At 36.2% G+C, this 19,689-nt stretch overlaps 1 protein-coding gene across 2 annotated transcripts in view; it reads right to left on the reverse strand.

Moving 5' to 3' along the window:
- Nucleotides 1–527: 527 nt before the first annotated feature.
- The window catches only part of NUDCD1 (NudC domain containing 1), a 93,784-nt gene continuing 74,622 nt past the window's right edge, over nucleotides 528–19,689 (reverse strand). For both annotated transcript variants that reach the window (XM_033842678.2, XM_033842677.2), the window contains 2 exons: nucleotides 3,161–3,320; nucleotides 528–1,147 (listed from right to left, as the gene is read on the reverse strand). In XM_033842678.2, coding sequence (XP_033698569.1) covers nucleotides 855–1,147; nucleotides 3,161–3,320 — 453 coding nt within the window. In that variant the 3' untranslated portion in view covers nucleotides 528–854. The remainder of the gene's footprint in view (nucleotides 1,148–3,160; nucleotides 3,321–19,689) is intronic.

Here is a 19,689-nt window from a genome sequence, read left to right on the forward strand (position 1 = left end):
TCTAGAATTGCTTTGTTCAATGGAAGATGAGCAAATATGATGCAAGTGCAGGCTTGATAAACTCTTGTACATTAGGGCTTGCCCTCTTGTAATGTTTTTTTCTGTCATGGGAAGAAACACGGTCTAGCCTACTGGAGGAGGAAAGGCCATGCAGACCAGAGACAGTCAAGTCAATGAACCATGAAAAATTATAAAACATCCTGTTTTAATTCACTGAGTTTTGGAGTGGTTTGTTATATGGCAATGGATAAGAGCTACACTTCGTATAGAACCTTATCATCTCTCTTTATTTATGTCTGTGGAAGACCAAATGGATAAAAGTTAAATAAAGTTATATTTAATATGAAAAAACACTTAAGGTCTCTCAGCAAACTTTAACAGTACTAGACCTGCTGTACCTGTTATATTTCTCCCTCTACCCCAGCTATTCAGTCCATTTAAAAAGTATTTACAAGAATCAACACTTTAACCATTATCCTATACATTCTATAGGTAAAGAAGTAGAAACTGTATCAGTGAACAAAGAATACATGATAAATATTTTTATTTAAACATGAATTGTACATCTTTCATATAAAAGATGAGATTCTAGCCTGTTTTTAAAAAATTAATTATACTTGCTAATACTATCTTTACATTTTTTACAGAAGCTAATTTTCTCTAAATTTGCAGCTTCATTCCATAGCTTTTATAGACTCATAATCTCGAATATATTTCCAATATCCTTTAAAAAATAAATTCATACAAGATAATTTTAACACAATAAAAACTTAACAGATTACAGCACAACTGCCCAGCCTTCCGGCTACCACTGAATACTTTTCCAGTACAGAGAAGCCAACATGTTGGAGTAATTAATTCTCTGTATTTACCTTTATTAAAAAGAGGTTTTTGGTAGTGAGAACAAATAATCTCTCATTTGTTGCTTGAAAGCCTAAAATAGGATCACTGGTTTCTAGGCTTGCTACTTGCTGCTTAGCAACCTGCCCTACTTGCCTGCCTTCCTTCCTATTGTAAAGTACAGTGGACATGGGAGTGGGCTGACGATAGATGAAAACTCGTCGAAGGCACTCGCAAAGGGCTGCGTAAGAGTAATTTGGAGCACAGGCAAAAAATTTTTTGTCTCTCTTTGATGCTTGGACGTAGCCTGCCAAGAAATATGAGACAAAAAAAAGAGAAAAACTATATATTAAACAGAAGGGGAAAAACAGTGACTTAACATTTAATAGTTCATAAATCTTATTATAAATTGAAAGGATTAAATAAAAATATATATCATAGATACTCAACAGTGGTTAAATTCTGAGCCATTAATGACTAGCCACAATCAATCTCTCCCAAATGGTGCAAAATTAAAGCATTAATTCCTAAGGAACAAAATAGTGTTTCATCCCTTCAAAAAAAAGCACAATATAGTTCCTATATAATTTCCATGAATAATTAAAACATTAAAAATCTAACACACTAAAAACATGCCAAAATATCTTTAAATAATAGAGTACATCAATCAGAGATGTGGCATTACAGCATCTTCTTATCAAATAAATGGGAAAATGTTTATAGGATGTATTATAAAGTTATTTTAGGAGTGTGTTATAATGCAGACCCCATCCCCAAAGGTACTAATATGCACAGTGCATTCCCATTATTTCTGTAATGTTAGTGGTATTTTTATACACAAATACCAACACTGTAACAGGATTTGTACTTCACCTCTCAGAAGAAGCAGAGCCTTGAGACCACTACAAATTCAAAGAAAATTCAAGTATCTATTTTAAAAAATTCCATTGGGATATCCCTTGAAAACTAATTAAACTTTGAAATAATCTTTTTAAAAATTATCTTTATAGTCTAAAAGAGCATTTATGTTCTGAAATAAAAACTAGAATCTTCAGATTGGGACATGATTACTGAACATTATAACATGTGAGAGAGGAAATATAACACTAATGTAAATTGAGACCTCATCAAACAATGAATGAGCAAAGGAACCACTGAGCACAGGCAGATCAATGCTGGTTTTTTAATATTAAGCCAGGGCTTGAGGAGGAAAAATTAGAAAGGACACAGACACCTATTTGAGAGCCTAGATTTAGCTCTCCAGGCTAATCTTGACGAAATAATGTATATAACATCTCAAGACTACACATCTAATGTAATGTTGATTTAACTTAAACTCAAGCATAATAGAATTCCATTATACTAGGGGATTTAGGGATACAAAAGGAATATCTGAAAATTAAGATAAAGCTTTCCCTCTTACTGAAAAAAATAGAATAAAAAATCAGGAATTTTAGTAGAACTAGAAATTATGTGGCTAAATTATTCAATCAAACTTTATTTCAGGTCACAAAAATCCATTTGGAGTCTGAATTACCAGTTTAACAGCTCATATTATTAACTATAAGGGATAATTGAAAAAAATCTCCTCTACAATTAGGGTTGTACATATACAGCAATCACAATGCATAATTTTACTTCCTGCTGGCAGTTTAAAATAACCTTTCAGTAAAGCAATAGCTGTGGTCAATTCATATAAAAAAATTTCTCCCACACAATACTAATGTATTATTTTATCATTAAATCAATTATTGCGTAAGTCTACAATTATGTAGCTCAAAATGTTTCAAGCTCTAGTTTTAAAACCAGTATTTTCCCTTTTATCCTACAGAATAAATTTCATTTCTGCTTATCATCATCTTCCCTAAGTCTTTTCATTATAATGGCTGTTTTTCACATAAGTTCCATGAAAGATGTCTCATAATGTGCTTTACCTTAGAGCAATTCCATGATTACCGAAGACTACTCTGAAGAAACCTGAATACAAGTTCCATGTAGGGTACTGTCAAGCCCCTTGTTCATATTCTGATATTGTATAGCTTAGTTGGAATAAGCAAATAACTGATTAGAATGATTCATGCAGTTAGATAACCACTTTGATTTCTATTCTGTGCTGATCTTCTGCACAAGCATAAAAACAAATTAGTCCTACTGCTCCAAAAGTACTAACATTCATCAACTATGTGCAAGCAACCAAATTATAGCACAAATCAATCCAAGCATACTTAGGACAGCTCAAATTTAAACAAACCCAAAAACTTAAAAAGAATTGACTAATTTTCAATATAAAGGAAAAAGTTGTCAAAGAGCTTGCTTATACCTAAAGCATTGAAAGTTGCGATATGCTCCCACATATCGTCTTGGTTGCCAGAGTGTGGTTGCCAGAGAAGGGCATCAACATCATGGCGCAGACAGAAGCAGGGCATTTCTTTAGGATCCACTATGACAGAGAAAAGGTACTGGTTGCTTCCAAGATTCACCTGAAATAAAAAGTGACAAAAAATCATTTACTCAACAACAAATTAATAATAATACGGATGACAGCTGACACACAGAACTACATGTCAACAACTGTTCTAAACTTTTTACACACCTAAAACTGATTAATAAATCTTCATAATGCTCCTGGGAGAAATGTGCTATTGTTAGGTCTGTCTTAAAGCTGAGGAAAGTGACGCACAAAGGATTTAAGTAACTTGCCCATGGTCAGCCTGGTAGTAAGTTGTGCCGCTGAGATTTGAATCCGGAGTCTATGTTCTTAACCACTACACTATAGTATTTGTCAACTGTTCGTAACTCGTTTACAACATGCTATAAAGCACCAATTTTATAGGCAGAATATTTTTTAAACCACAGAATACAAATATGAAGTTTACAAATGCTAACTTGTAATAATAACTACCAAGAACAACGATAGCTACTATGATTTATGAGCACAATCTATGTGCCAGACACGTTATAAATATTAACATCAATAACCCACAAGGCTATTATCTTCATAGATGGAAGAATATACTTGAGAGAGCTTGAGTAACTTATTCTAGGCTACACAGAAAAATCAAAATGCTAGGATTCAAACGCAGATCTGTTTACAAATTATTGACTTTGTATTGTCTATTTACAATAAAATGTCAAGAATGTTCATTATGTTAATAATTTTATTGCAATATTGATGGCTAAAGGAACTTATTTTACTACAGACTCATTAGGTTGAGGCTCATAACTGGATTCCATCCATAGGAATACTTTTTTTTAATGGAAAGAGGTTGCAGTGACATTCTTCATTACAAATGCTGTTTATCAGAGTTAAAAATGCCTAAAAACCAACAAAAATCATATCAAATATAGAAAACATAAAGTATGCATAGCACTTAATAAACAATGAATTGCTTCCATGAGTTTTAGAGCAGACTGGAGAATAAAATGTTGAGTTGAAATTAAAGGTGGAGACCTGACCTGTGTTCAATAGGGAAAGCTGTGAAGTGGCTCTCCCACACAGGCTACTGGTCACAGGAGCATCCAGAGACAGAGCAACCTAATTTGTGTTGCTGCAGCAATGCCAAGGGATAGGGCTTTTGGGTGGGGCCGGTACTTGTTCTCTGCAGAAGGGGAACAGGCTGGCACACAGTGTTCACAGACTATTTCTTCTCTCCCTTTGCTCCTGATAAACACTGGCTAAGTGAGGTTTATTTTCAAAATCACTGCCAACTGACTGGCCTTTTATATTACATTTTACAGTAAGTTTTATTGTCAAATTCAGTTTTTCTGTAGTTTCAACTGTGTTCTCATTACTTTCAGTTTTATACTTTCCATTAATGCATGTTTCAGCAAATAGTTTGTGGATCTGCCCCTCAGAAAGTGGACACACTATTCCTCAAATAAGATTGGGATGCTTTAAATATACTCAAAACTAATTATCTGTAAGTTTTACAAATTATAATACACTAGTCTGATGGAACTAACTAACTGCAAATATAATTTACTGTGAGATAAAACACTCCCTTTAAATGAGATAATTTTTTCTTTATGTAGTAAGAGACTGTGTGATATTCATTTAATAAATTCTAGCCTTCCTATTCTTCATTTTAAAATCAAGTATTCCATACAGATAAATAAAAAAGATTACACCACTTAAGATGTATGATACTTATTAGGTTGGTCAGCAGCCATGTTAGGAAAATTTATAATTCCATTCAAAGGTTGCAAGCTAAGAGTAGACAAAGGAACTGCAGATAAACACTGCTTTTAAGATAACACCTAAAAATGGTTTCATCTTTCTCATGGTAGTTACTGAAACCTCTTGATAATTCTTTATACCTTTTACTACTTTTTCTTGCCTCATTGCACTAGCTAGGAGCTCCAGCATGATGCTGACTAGGAGTAATGAGGGCAAACACCCTTGCCTATTTTTTGCACAGGCTCCGGATGCGCAGGCTCAGCGGCCACGGCGCACGGGCCCAGCCGCTCCGCGGCATGTGGGATCCTCCCAGACCGGGCACGAACCCATGTCCCCTGCCATTGGCAGGCGGACTCCCAACCACTGCGCCACCAGGGAAGCCCGCCTGTTACCAATCTTAGGGGAAAGCATTCTAGTATTTTTACCATGAAATACGATGTTAACACTAGGTTTTTCAAGGAGGCAGTCACCTTCAACTCCTAGTTTGCTAAGCACTTTTATCATAAACAGATACGAAGTTTTGTCAGTTCTTTTTCTGCATCTACTAGAATGGTCAAATATTTTTCTTCTTTAGTCTGATGATACACTGAATTATGTTGATTGATACTTGAATGTTGATGAATCAGCCTTGAATTCCCTGGGTAAACACTACTTGGTCATGATGTATTATCCTTTTTACTTACTGCTGGATTTCATTTACTAATATTTTACTGAGGACTTTTGATCTATATTCATGAGGGATACTGGTGTGGTTTTTAATTTTCTTCCTGTTTTCCTTTCTGTCATGTCTTTGCTATCAGGGTAATGCTGGCCTTATAAAACAAGGTGGGAGGTATTCCTTCCTCTTCTATTTTCTGGAAGTATAGAATTGGTATTGTTTGTTCATTTGGTAGAGCACACCAGTGAAGCATCCTAGGTCTGGAGATTTGTCAGAAGGTTCCTAACAATAAATTCAGTCTCTTTAACAGATATAAGACTATTAAGGTTATCTGTTTCTTTTTCAGTGAACTGTGGTAATGCTTGTCTTTCAAGGAATTAGCTTCACTTAAATTGTCAAATATATGAAAATAGAGTTGTTTATAACATCCCATTATTACACTTTACTGTCTTTTGGACTTGTCCTGACATGTCCATTTTTATTTCTGATATGGTAATTTGTGTTCTTTTTCCTTGGTTACTCTGCCTAGAGACTTACCAATTTTGATCTTTTCATTGGTTTCATTATTTTCAGTTTCACTCATTTCTGCTCTTTGAAAGTTTCCTTCCTCCTACTTGCTTTAGACTTGGTTTGCTCTTCTTTTCCTGGTTTAAGATGGAAGCTTAAATTATAAAATTGAGACACTTTTTCTATTGTAATATAACATGTAATGCCATAAATTTCCTTCTAAGCACTGCTTTAGCTGCATCCCATATGTGCTGTTTCATTTTCGTTCGATTCAAAATATTTCCTACTTCCTTTGTGAGTTCCACTATGACTCGTAGGTTATTCAGAAATGTATTTAATTTCCAAATACCTGTGGATTTTCCAGATTTTTCTATTATTAATTTCTAATTTAATTCTGTTATGGCCAGAGAACACTCTGTTCATGATTCTTATTCTTTTAAATTTATTGACATTTATTTTATGGCCCAGAATATGGTCTATTTTGGCAAATGTTCCATGTCCCTTCTGGGATTCCAACTAGATGTATAGTAGACCATCTGATATTGCCCCACAGCTCTTGGATGCTCTGTTTTTTTGTTTGTTTTTAATCCCACCCCACTTCCACCCTCTTAGGTTAGTAAAAATTAGCAGAACTGAAATCAGTCTTCAAGGTTACTGATTTTTTTTTCCCCTCAGATGTATTGAGTATACTGATGAGTTTGTTGAAGGCATTCTTGTTGCTGTGGGTTTTTTTTTTTAAACTTCAAGCATTTTTAATCGACTCTTTTACAGTTTCTCTCTGCTAAAATTCTGTATTAATTTATTCACCTTTTCTACTAGAGGCTTTAACATATTAACCACAGTTATTTTAAATCCTTTGTCTGGCAGTTCCAAAATAGGGGTCATCTCTGAGTCTGGTTTGTTTCCCCTTGTTTCTTGACAGCAGGATATTTTTTACTTCTTTTTGTGTGTTTTACTTCTTTTTGTGTGTCTTGTAACCTTTGACTGAATACTGGATGTAAAAAACTGTAGAGACTGAGGTAAGCAGTATTTATGCCTGGTGATGGACACATTTCTTCTGCTAGGCCATTCGTGTGGGTGGTCATGACAGAGGGAGGTTGAGAAAGGGCTGATCTGAGCTTGAATTCTGTTGTTGCTATGGTTACCTTCAGTGCATCACCACTGCACTCTGGTGGGGACTGAGATGCTGGAGGATTTTCCCCAACTGCACTGTTCCACCCCTAACTTTAGGCCTTCACCATACATCCGCATTTCAGAGTCTCTCTATGCTCTTACTCCTTCCCTAGTGGTAGATTATTATTGCCTGTTACTTGGTGCTTCTCAGCCTTGATGATGGTGGATGGAAGGATATAGGCAGAGGGTTCTCTTGGTTCAGCTTCAGTAGTGGGCCTTGTGTCCTTGGGTTTGGGCCTTTTTAGTGATACTGCCTCATCTCCAGTGGTAGGAGAATTCTGATAATCTACCCTTGATTTCCTGCCCCTGCCCCAGGCATAGCAGTGGTGTTTTAAAGTTATTTTTATTTTCCCCCGGCTGCCGTGGGTCTTCTTCTGAGCCCTTAGGATAAGATCTAATGCTGTTCCCTCAGCAGTTTAAGGCTTTTGCTACTTAAGGAAAATAAACCAGGCAGGACTTCATTCTTCTTTCACGGCAGAAGATACTTCCCTCCTCCAATGCTGCATCACCAGGGTGGCTTTCCCCCTGTCCGGCTCCTCCCCTGCTCCCCGTCTTCCGCATCAGGCCCTGGTCAAGGTCCATAAAGAGGATCTGTAAATCCCATGGGTTCTATACTTTCTTGTTAGCCCCCACTAGGCTTTTAGCAGTTTGTTGGATTTTCCTTACCCACTTATATGGCAATCCTTTCTTCTTCCTATGTTCAGATGAACCAGCTCTCCTATCCAGTCTCTCCTTGGTGGTACCTGTTTTTCCCTTGGATTTCAAGCTAGTTGATTGCACTGTAACCTCAGATCGCTGAAAATTTTTTTTTAAGTAATGATTCTACTGATTATCCAGGCTTCTCTTGTTGTTACACTGGGAGTGACACTCTTTCCAGCTTTCCAGACCCTAGACTGAACTGGAAGTCCCCTGCTCACTGTTCACAAACTTGCCTAAAAAGCAAGCCACTTATAATGAGCAGACTGGTGATAGTTCAGTATCCACAAGAGCTTCCATATACCCAAGTAGGCAAACTGTAGGATCCCACGCCCTGGCTTCTACCAGAGTAGATAACTAACTTAAAAGCAAACATCTTTTATCCATTGATTTATGAAATGGTTAGACTGAAGTGTTTTCTTGAACAGGTGCTTCCCATAGGGGATGGTGGCTGGCCAAAAACAGTAAATCCTCTTCTTAAATGCCAAAAAGGAACAATAAACACAAACATACAGCCAATAAGAAAGAGAGGCAAAAGACATACCCAGAGAGACTACAGAAAGCAGAAATCATGAGGTAGGAAGTGAATCACAGAGGTATGAGCAGCAGAAGCAAGTAAAGAAGATGGTGATGTGATGATAATGGCGCAGCACTACAGTAGACAGCAAGGGACACTTGACTGATTCTCAGGAGACAAGGAGATTACCTTGTCATCAGAACTATGTGCTATTTTCTAAACAATGTTTCCCTTCTCTTTTAGGTCGAACTTGCAAATGCATTTGTTTACAGAATGACCTTCTATTTCTCTATGAGATCTAAAGAGATTGTTTCCACTATTTCTTATAGTCTCCACATATGTTCACACTAAATATCTGTGACTTGAGGTAATGAGAGGTCTTCTCTGCTCTTTGCAACCTTTGGAAGTCCAGATGAAAGGATTTTGTCCAAAAAAGAAAATCAGAATTAAGGTTACAAACTGAAGCAAACTAGTTTTGCTAATAAGTTAATTAACTGAATGAAAATAAAGTGCAAAAATTAAAAAGTACATTTCAAATTAAGTGCACTTTTTGTATGATGCTATAGAAACAAAAAAACTCAATATAAGGCAAAGAAAATGTTTGAAGAACAACAAAGACATATCATCATTAATTTGAAGCAGACAAAACAGGGAAATAAGATGTTATTCATTATCTGGCAATTACCTGTAAGAATCAACCTGTGAGAATCAAGAACAAGATGTTCAATTCAAAGTCTTAAAATAGAAAAATCTGCAACCTAGAATACTCTACCCAGCAACATTATCATTTAGAATAGGGGAGATAAAGAATTTCTCAGTCAAGCAAAAACCAAAAGACTAAAGCAATACTAAACCTATCCTAAAAGAAATAGTGAAAGGTCTTCTCTAAATAGAATGGAAGCAAGAAGATATAGGAAAGAGAAGCTCACAATTGGAAAGTAAATCACTTAAATAAGCCAGTATACAGATCAAAAAGAAAAAAAAAAGCTATTTGTGAAAGTGATGATAAACACAAGGGACAGCAAAAGGATAAACATAAAGATGTAAAAGAGGACATCAGAATCATAAAATGTGGGGGAGAGTAAGAAAATGTAGATTGTTTTTTTTTTTAGAATGTGTTTGAGCCTATATGACTATCAGTCTAAAGCAAGCAGCTATTGGAAGGTGTTAACATACTGGAAAAAACACGGTAATCACAAATCAATAACAATAGATTCACAAAAACCAAATAAAGGACACAAGCATAAAATAAAAGGAAATCATCAAACCACAAAAAGAACAACAAAAAGAAACAAAGAAGAAACAGAATCAACTGGAAAACAAAGTTTAAATGGCAATAAATATAGTTATCAATAATTACCTGAAATGTCAATGGACTGAATGCTCCAATCAAAAGACACTGTATGGCAGACTGGATAAATAAACAAGAGCCGTACATTGTGCTGCACACATAAGATCCACTTTAGGGCAAAGGACACACACAGATTGAAAGTGAGGGGATGGAAAAAGATATTTCACGCAAACGGAAATGACAGGAAAGCAGGGGTTGCAATACTCGTATGAGACAAAACAGACTTTAAAACAAAGGCCATAAAAACAAAGAAGGACACTATATAATGATAAAAGGATCAATACAAGAAGAGGACAGAGACCTACTAGAGCATGGACTATGTGGAGAGGGAGGGGTAGGCTGTGACGAGGTGAGAGAGTGGCTTGGACATATATACACTGCCAAGCGTAAAGTGGATAGCTAGTAGGAAGCAGCCGCATAGCACAGGGAGATCAGCAAGGTGGTTTGTGACCACCTAGAGGGGTGGGATAGGGAGGGGTGGGAGGGAGGGAGATGCAGGAGGGAAGAGAAATGGGAACGTGTATATGTATAACTGATTCACTTTGTTATAAAGCAGAAACTAACACACCATTGTAAAGCAATTATACGCCAATAAAGATGTTAAAAAAAAAAGGATTTTACACTCTTTACACTCGTCAACATATATGTACCTAATATAGGAGCACCCAAGTATATAAAACAAAAACTAACAGACATAAAGGGAGAAACTGATGGGAATACAATGATAGTAGGAGCCTTTAACACCCCACTCGCATCAATGGACAGATATTCTAGACAGAAAATCAAGAAGGCAAAGATATCCTAAATGATACAACAGAACAGTTAGAGTTAATTGACATTTTCAGGATTACATCCAAAAAACACAGAATACACATTCTTTTCAAGTGGACATGGAACATTCTCTAAGATTGACCAAATAGGGTGCAAAACAAAATCTGGTATAAAAATTATTTCAAGCATCTTTGACAATGGCATGAAACTAGAAATCAACCATGGAAAAAGAAATGAGAAAAAGATTACATGGAGACCAAACAACATACTAAAAAAGCAACGGGTCAATGAGGAAATTAAAAAATATCTGGAGACAAATGACAATGAAAACACAACCATACAAAATCTATGGGATGCAGCAAAAGCAGTTCTTAGAGCAGTTCATAGCAATACAGGCCTTTCTCAAAATACTAGGAAAATCTCAAACCGAACCTACCACCTAAAAGAAAAAGAACAAACAAAACCTAAAGTCAGTAGAAGGAAAGAAATAATAAAGATCAGAGAGGAAATAAGAGATTAAAAAACAATAGAAAAAAAATCAATAAAACCAAGAGCTGCTTCTTTGAAAGGTAAACAAAATAAGAAATGAAAAAGGAGAAATCTCAACTGATGCCGCAGAAATACAAAAAAACCATAAAAGAATACTATGAACAATTATATGCCAACAAATTCGACAACCTAGAAGAAATGGACAACTTTCTAGAAACATACAGCCCACCAAAACTGAATCAAGAAGAAACAGACAATTTGAACAGACCAATCACTAGAAGTGAAATAGAATCTGTAATTAAAAAAAATTATCTACAAACAAAAGTCTAGGACCAGATGGCTTCACAGGCGAACTCTACCAAACATACAAAGAACTTTTACCCATCCTTCTCAAACTCTCCCAAAAGACTGAAGAGGAGGGAACACTCCCAAAGCCACTATCATTCTGATAGCAAAAGCAAAGACACCACCAAAAAAGAAAATTACAGGCCAATTTCTTTGATGAATATAGATGCAAAAATTCTCAAAAAAATACTAGCAAACCAAATCCAACAACACATAAAAAAGATCTTACACCATGACCAAGTGGGATTCATCCCAAGTTCACAAGGATGTTCAACATATGTAAGTCAATCAATGTGATATACCACATGGACAAAAGAAAAGACAAAAACCACATGATCATCTCAATAGATGTAGGGAAAGCATTTGACAAAATTCATTCAACATCCATTCATGATAAAGACTCTTACCAAAGTGGGTACAGAGGGAATATATCTCAACATAATAAAAATTATAACAAACCCACAGTCAAAATAATACTCAACAGTGAAAGCTGAAAGCATTCCACAAAAATATGGAAGACAAGGATGCCCACTCTCACCGTTTCTATTCTACATAGTATTGGAAGTTCTAGCCACAGCAGTCAGACAAGAGAAATAAAAGGTATCCAAATTGGAAGAGGGAAAATTGTCAGCATATGTAGATGACATGATACTATATATAGAAAACCCTAAAGACGCCACACAAAAAATTAATAGAACTGATAAATGAATTCAGCAAGGTAGCAGGATACAAGATGAACATACAGAAATCGGTTGCATTTCTTTACACCAACAATGAAATATCAGAAAGGGAAAATAAAAGAAAAAAAAACCTTTTAAAATAGCAACCCCAAAATAAAATACTTAGGAATAAACCTCACCAAGGAGGTGAAAGACTTATATGCTGAGAACTATAAAACATTAACAAAGGAAACTGCAGATTATTCAAAGAAATGGAAAGATACCCCATGCTCTTGGATTGGAATAATTAGTATTGTTAAAATGGCCATACTACCCAAAGCAATCCAAATTACCTATGACATTTTTCACACAACTAGAACAAATAATCCTAAAATTTATATGGAACCATAAAATATCCAGAATTGCCAAAGCAATCCTGAGGAAAAAAAACAAAGCGGGAGGCATAAACCACCCCCCAGACTTCAGACAATACTACAAAGCTACAGTAATCAAAACAGTGTGATACTGGCACATAAAACAGACCTATGGATCAATGGAACAGAATAGAGAGCCCAGAAATAAACCCACATACCTATGACCAATTAATCTTCAACAAAGGAGGCAAAAATATAAAATGGGAAGAAGTCTTTTCAGCAAGTGGTGCTGGGAAAGTTCAACAGTTGCATGTAAATCAATGAAGTTATAACAAACGCTTACACCATGCACAAAAGTAAACTCTTAAAGACTTAAATATAAGACAAGGCACCATAAAACTCCTAGAAGAGATCATGGGCAAAACATTCTCTGACATAAATCATACCAATGTTTTCTTAGGTCAGACTCCCAAGGCAATAGAAATAAGAACAAAAATAAACAAATGGGACCTAATCAAACATAAGTTTTTGCACAACAAAGGATACCATAAACAAAACGAAAAGACAACCTACAGAATGGGAGAAAATATTTGCAAACAATGCAACAGACAAGCGCTTAATTTCCAAAATATACAAGCAGTTCATACAACTTGACAACAAGATAACAATCCAATTGAAAAACGGGCAGAAGACCTAAAGAGACATTTCTCCAAAGAAGAAATACGGATGGCCAATAGACACATGAAATTATGCACAACATCGCTAATTAGTTAGAGAAATGCAAATCAAAACCACAATGAGGTACCACCACATGCTTCTCAGAATGGCCATCATTAAAAAGTCTACAAATAACAAATGCTGGAGAGGGTGTGGAGAAAAGGGAACCCTCCTACACTGTTGGTGGGAATGTAAGTTGGTGCAGCCACTGTGGAAAACAGTATGGAGGTTCCTCAGGAAACTAAAGTACAATTACCATATGATCCAGCAATCCCACTCCTGGGCATATATCCAGATAAAACTGTAATTCAAAAAGATACATGCACCCCTATGTTCACAGAAGCAATATTCACAATAGCCAAGACATGCAAACAACCTAAATGTCCATCAACAGATGAATGGATAAAGAAGATGTGGTATATATATACAATGGAATACTACTCAGCTATAAAAAAGAACGAAATAGGGGCTTCCCCGGTGGCGCAGTGGTTGAGAGTCCGCCTGCTGATGCAGGGGACATGGGTTCCTGCCCCGGTCCGGGAGGATCCCACATGCCGCAGAGCGGCTGGCCCAGTGAGCCATGGCCGCTGAGCCTGCGCGTCTGGAGCCTGTGCTCCACAACAGGAGAGGCCACAATAGTGAGAGGCCCACGTACCACAAAAAAAAGATAAAAAAACGAAATAATGTCATTTGCAGCAACATGGATGCATCTAGAAATTATCATATAAGCGGACAAATACCATATCACTTATATGTGGAATCAAAAAATGGCACAAATGATCCTATTTACAAAAGAGAAACAGACTCACAGACATATAGAACAGACTTGTGGTTGCCAAGAGGGAAGGCAGGTGGGGGAGGGATGGACTGGGAGTTTGGGATTAGTAGATGCAAACTGTTACATATAGAATGGGTAAACAAGAAGGTTCTACTGTATAGCACAGGGAAAATATTCAACATCCTGGGATAAACCACAATAGAAAATAATATAAAAATATATATATAACTGATTCACTTTGTTGTACAGCAGAAATTAACACAACACTGGAAATCAACTATGCTTCAAAAAAAAAAGAACAGATGCCAAAAATCCGACTGAGTTCACAACTTGGTAGCCAAAAGCAAAATGCGACAGCAAATAAGAAAGAAGGAAAAGGATGACTGTTTAGGGCACACACTGTCAAAAGTAAGCATAATACCCAATAGCTTATTAGCAGTGGAAAGAACAAAAACAAACCATGCAGAACCAGAGAAGAAATCTTTAAATGGAGTACACTGAGACTACTTAGCGTGGGAGTAAAGAACCCAACTTAACTTCAAATGCTTCTAATGGTTTTACTATAGACATATACAGCATTGTAATTAATATTCACTCTGATGACATTTGACAATCTATAAAATGTTACTTTCTCTTCAGAATGCTCTACATTAGATTTGGGGCAAATAATAAATTTTAGTAAGATTCCATTAAAAAAAAGCTCTAAATATAGTTTTAGCACTTAGAAGAAGTAATTTATACTAGACAATTTATTTGGAAAACTCATTCTTTGTTAATGCCAAATAAATAACCTATTGCCATACGTATCGATAATGACCTTAAATGTAAATGGACTAAATGCTCCCACCAAAAGACACAGATTGGCTGAATGGATACAAAAACAAGACCCATATATTTGCTGTCTACAAGAGACCCACTTCAGACCTAGAGACACATACAGACTGAAAGTAAGGGGATGGAAAAAGATATTACATGCAAATGGAAACCAAAAGAAAGCTGCAGTAGCAATTCTCCTATCAGACAAAATAGACTTTAAAATAAAGACTATTAGAAGAGACAAAGAAGGACACTACATAATGATCAAGAGATCGATCCAAGAAGATATAACAATTGTAAATATTTATGCACCCAACACAGGAGCACCTCAATACATAAGGCAAATACTAACAGCCATAAAAGGGGAAATCGACAGTAACACATTCATAGTAGGGGACTTTAACACACCACTTTCACCAATGGACAGATCATCCAAAATGAAAATAAATAAGGAAACACAAGCTTTAAATGATACATTAAACAAGATGGACTTAATTGAACTTTATAGGACACTCCATCCAAAATCAACAGAATACACATTTTTCTCAAGTGCTCATGGAACATTCTCCAGGAGAGATCATATTTTGGGTCACAAATCAAGCCTTGGTAAATTTAAGAAAATTGAAATTGTATCAAGTATCTTTTCCGACAACAACACCATGAGAATAGATATCAATTACAGGAAAAGATCTGTAAAAAATACAAACACATGGAGGCTAAAAGATCTGTAAAAAATACAAACACATGGAGGCTAAAAGATCTGTAAAAAATACAAACACATGGAGGCTAAACAATACACTACTTAATGACAAAGTGATCACTAAAGAAATCAAAGAGGAAATAAAAAAATACCTAGAAACAAATGACAATGGAGACACGACAACCCAAAACCTATGGGATGCAGCAAAAGCAGTTCTAAGAGGGAAGTTTATAGCAATACAAGCCCACCTTCAGAAACAAGGAAACATCTCGAATAAACAACCTAACCTTGCACCTAAAGCAATTAGAGAAAGAAGAACAAAAAAAACCCAAAGTCAGCAGAAGGAAAGAAATCATAAAAATCAGATCTGAAATAAATGAAAAAGAAATGAAGGAACCGATAGCAAAAGGAGAAGTAACAACTGACACTGCAGAAATACAAAAGATCATGAGAGATTACTACAAGCAACTCTATGCCAATAAAATGGACAACCTGGAAGGAATGGACAAATTCTTAGAAATGCACAACCTGCCAAGACTGAATCAGGACGAAATAGAAAATATGAACAGACCAATTACAAGCACTGTAATTGAAACTGTGATTAAAAATCTTCCAACACTCAAAAGCCCAGGGCCAGATGGCTTCACAGGCGAATTCTATCAAACACTGAGAGAAGAGCTAACACCTATCCTCCTCAAACTCTTCCAAAATATAGCAGAGGGAGGAACACTCCCAAATTCCTTCTACAAGGCCACCATCACCTTGATACCAAAACCAGACAAGGATGTCACAGAGAAAGAAAACTACAGGCCAATACCACTGATGAACATAGATGCAAAAATCCTCAACAAAATACTAGCAAACAGAATTCAACAGCACATTAAAAGGATCATACACCATGATCAAGTGGGGTTTATTCCCGGAATTCAAGGATTCTTCAATATATGCAAATCAATCAACATGATAAACCATATTAACAAATTGAAGGAGAAAAACCATACGATCATCTCAATAGATGCAGAGAAAACTTTTGACAAAATGCAACACCCATTTATGATAAAAACCCTGCAGAAAGTAGGCATAGGGGGAACTTTCCGCAACATAATAAAGGCCATATATGACAAACCCACAGCCAACATCATCCTCAATGGTGAAAAACAAAGCATTTCCACTAAGATCAGGAACAAGACAAGGCTGCCCACTCTCACCACTCTTATTCAATATAGTTTTGGAAGTTTTAGCCACAGCAATCAGAGAAGAAAAGGAAATAAAAGGAATCCAAATCGGAAAAGAAGTAGTAAAGCTGTCACTGTTTGCAGATGACATGATACTATACATAGATGCTACCAGAAAACTAGTAGAGTTAATCAATGAATTTCGTAAAGTTGCAGGATACAAAATTAATGCACAGAAATCTCTTGCATTCCTATACACTAATGATGAAAAATCTGAAAGTGAAATCAAGAAAACACTCCCATTTACCACATTGACCATTGCAACAAAAAGAATAAAATATCTAGGAATAAACCTACCTAAGGAGACAAAAGACCTGTATACAGAAAATTATAAGACACTGATGAAAGAAATTAAAGATGATACAAACAGATGGATAGATATACCGTGTTCTTGGATTGGAAGAATCAACATTGTGAAAATGACTCTACAACCCAAAGCAATCTACAGATTCAATGCAATCCCTATCAAACTACCACTGGCATTTTTCACAGAACTAAAACAAAAAATTTCACAATTTGTATGGAAACACAAAAGGCCCCGAATAGCCAAAGCAATCTTGAGAACGAAAAACGGAGCTGCAGGAATCAGGCTCCCTGACTTCAGACTATACTACAAAGCTACAGTAATCAAGACAGTATGGTACTGGCACAAAAACAGAAAGATAGATCAATGGAATAGGATAGAAAGCCCAGAGATAAACCCACGCACATATGGTCATCTTATCTTTGATAAAGGAGGCAGGAATGTACAGTGGAGAAAGGACAGCCTCTTCAATAAGTGGTGCTGGGAAAACTGGACAGCTACATGTAAAAGTATGAAATTAGCTCATTCCCTAACACCATACACAAAAATAAGCTCAAAATGGATTAAAGACCTAAATGTAAGGCCAGAAATTATCAAACGCTTAGAGGAAAACATAGGCAGAACACTCTATGACATAAATCACAGCAAGATCCTTTTTGACCCACCTCCTAGAGAAATGGAAATAAAAACAAAAATAAACAAATGGGACCTAATGAAACTTCAAAGCTTTTGCACAGCAAAGAAAACCATAAACAAGACCAAAAGACAACCCTCAGAATGGGAGAAAATATTTGCAAATGAAGCAACTGACAAAGGATTAAACTGACAAAGGATTAATTTCCAAAATTTACAAGCAGCTCATGCAGCTCAATAACAAAAAAACAAACAACCCAATCCAAAAATGGGCAGAAGACCTAAATAGACATTTTTTCCAAAGAAGATATACAGACTGCCAACAAACACATGAAAGAATGCTCAACATCATTAATCATTGGAGAAATGCAAATCGAAACTACAATGAGATATCATCTCCCACCAGTCAAAACGGCCATCATCAAAAAATCTAGAAACAATAAATGCTGGAGAGGGTGTGGAGAAAAGGGAACACTCCTGCACTGCTGGTGGGAATGTGAATTGGTACAGCCACTATGGAGAACAGTATGGAGGTTCCTTAAAAAAACTAAAAATAGAACTACTATATGACCCAGCAATCCCACTACTGGGCATATATCCTGAGAAAACCATAATTCAAAAAGAGTCATGTACCAAAATATTCACTGCAGCTCTATTTACGATAGCCCGGAGATGGAGACAACCTAAGTGCCCATCATCGGATGAATGGATAAAGAAGATGTGGCACATATATACAATGGAATATTACTCAGCCATAAAAAGAAACAAAATTGAGCTATTTGTAATGAGGTGGATGGACCTAGAGTCTGTCATACAGAGTGAAGTCAGTCAGAAAGAGAAAAACAAATACCGTATGGTAACACATATATATGGAATTTAGGGGAAAAAAATGTCATGAAGAACCTAGGGGTAAGACAGGAATAAAGACACAGACCTACTGGAGAACGGACTTGAGGATATGGGGAGGGGGAAGGGTGAGCTGTGACAAAGCGAGAGAGAGGCCTGGACATATATACACTACCAAACGTAAGGTAGATAGCTAGTGGGAAGCAGCCGCATAGCACAGGGAGACCAGCTCGGTGCTTTGTGACCGCCTGGATAGGGAGGGTGGGAGGGAGGGAGACACAAGAGGGAAGAGATATGGGAACATATGTATATGTATAACCTATTCACTTTGTTACAAAGCAGAAACTAACACACCATTGTAAAGCAATTATACCCCAATAAAGATGTTAAAAAAATAAACGATTATGTATATATTACAAAAAAAAAACCTATTGCCTTAAAAAAAACCTCCTAAATTCATAAACCCTTTGATAAATAAAATATAACCCCACATTTCTTCTATTCTCATGTTTATCTTTGAAGTACCAGTGAAGATCACAATTAGAGTAAAATATTCTCTAGAGAAAACTTTGGAACATGAATTTCAAGTAGTCGATTGTCTTTTTCTTCTCTTTGTAGAACACTTAGCAATTAAAGACTTCTGAAGATTATATGTCAAAGTGAAGACATTTAAACAACCTTTAATCACTGCTATTACCAAACTGAACTGAAAAGTAGTATTAAGAAAAAGGTTTTATCTATTCATAAATAACATGTCTGTTGGAGGTCAGATTGAAAAGTTGAAACTTTAACTCCAAATTCATATTCTGTACGTAGAATAAATTACTAAAATTTACTCTGTTCTTACTCTGCATGAAGTATTGAGTTGATCTGCATCTACTACTGTATAAGGAAAAACACTCCCTGGTGTTTCTCCTTTACTCACAATACCACCACACTCAAAACATTTCTGACCCCAGATGTGTAGGTTTTCCACACATCCAGCAATTCTGACACCAGGTGGGTGTCCTACAATTAATTCAGTTCTGACACGATCTACCTGGAGATAGCATCAGATTACACAGGTTAAGGGCTCAGTCCCACAAGACTGAGTACCACTCCCC

Source organism: Tursiops truncatus, chromosome 17 (genome assembly GCF_011762595.2).
Source record: "Tursiops truncatus isolate mTurTru1 chromosome 17, mTurTru1.mat.Y, whole genome shotgun sequence".
Taxonomy (NCBI): domain Eukaryota; kingdom Metazoa; phylum Chordata; class Mammalia; order Artiodactyla; family Delphinidae; genus Tursiops; species Tursiops truncatus.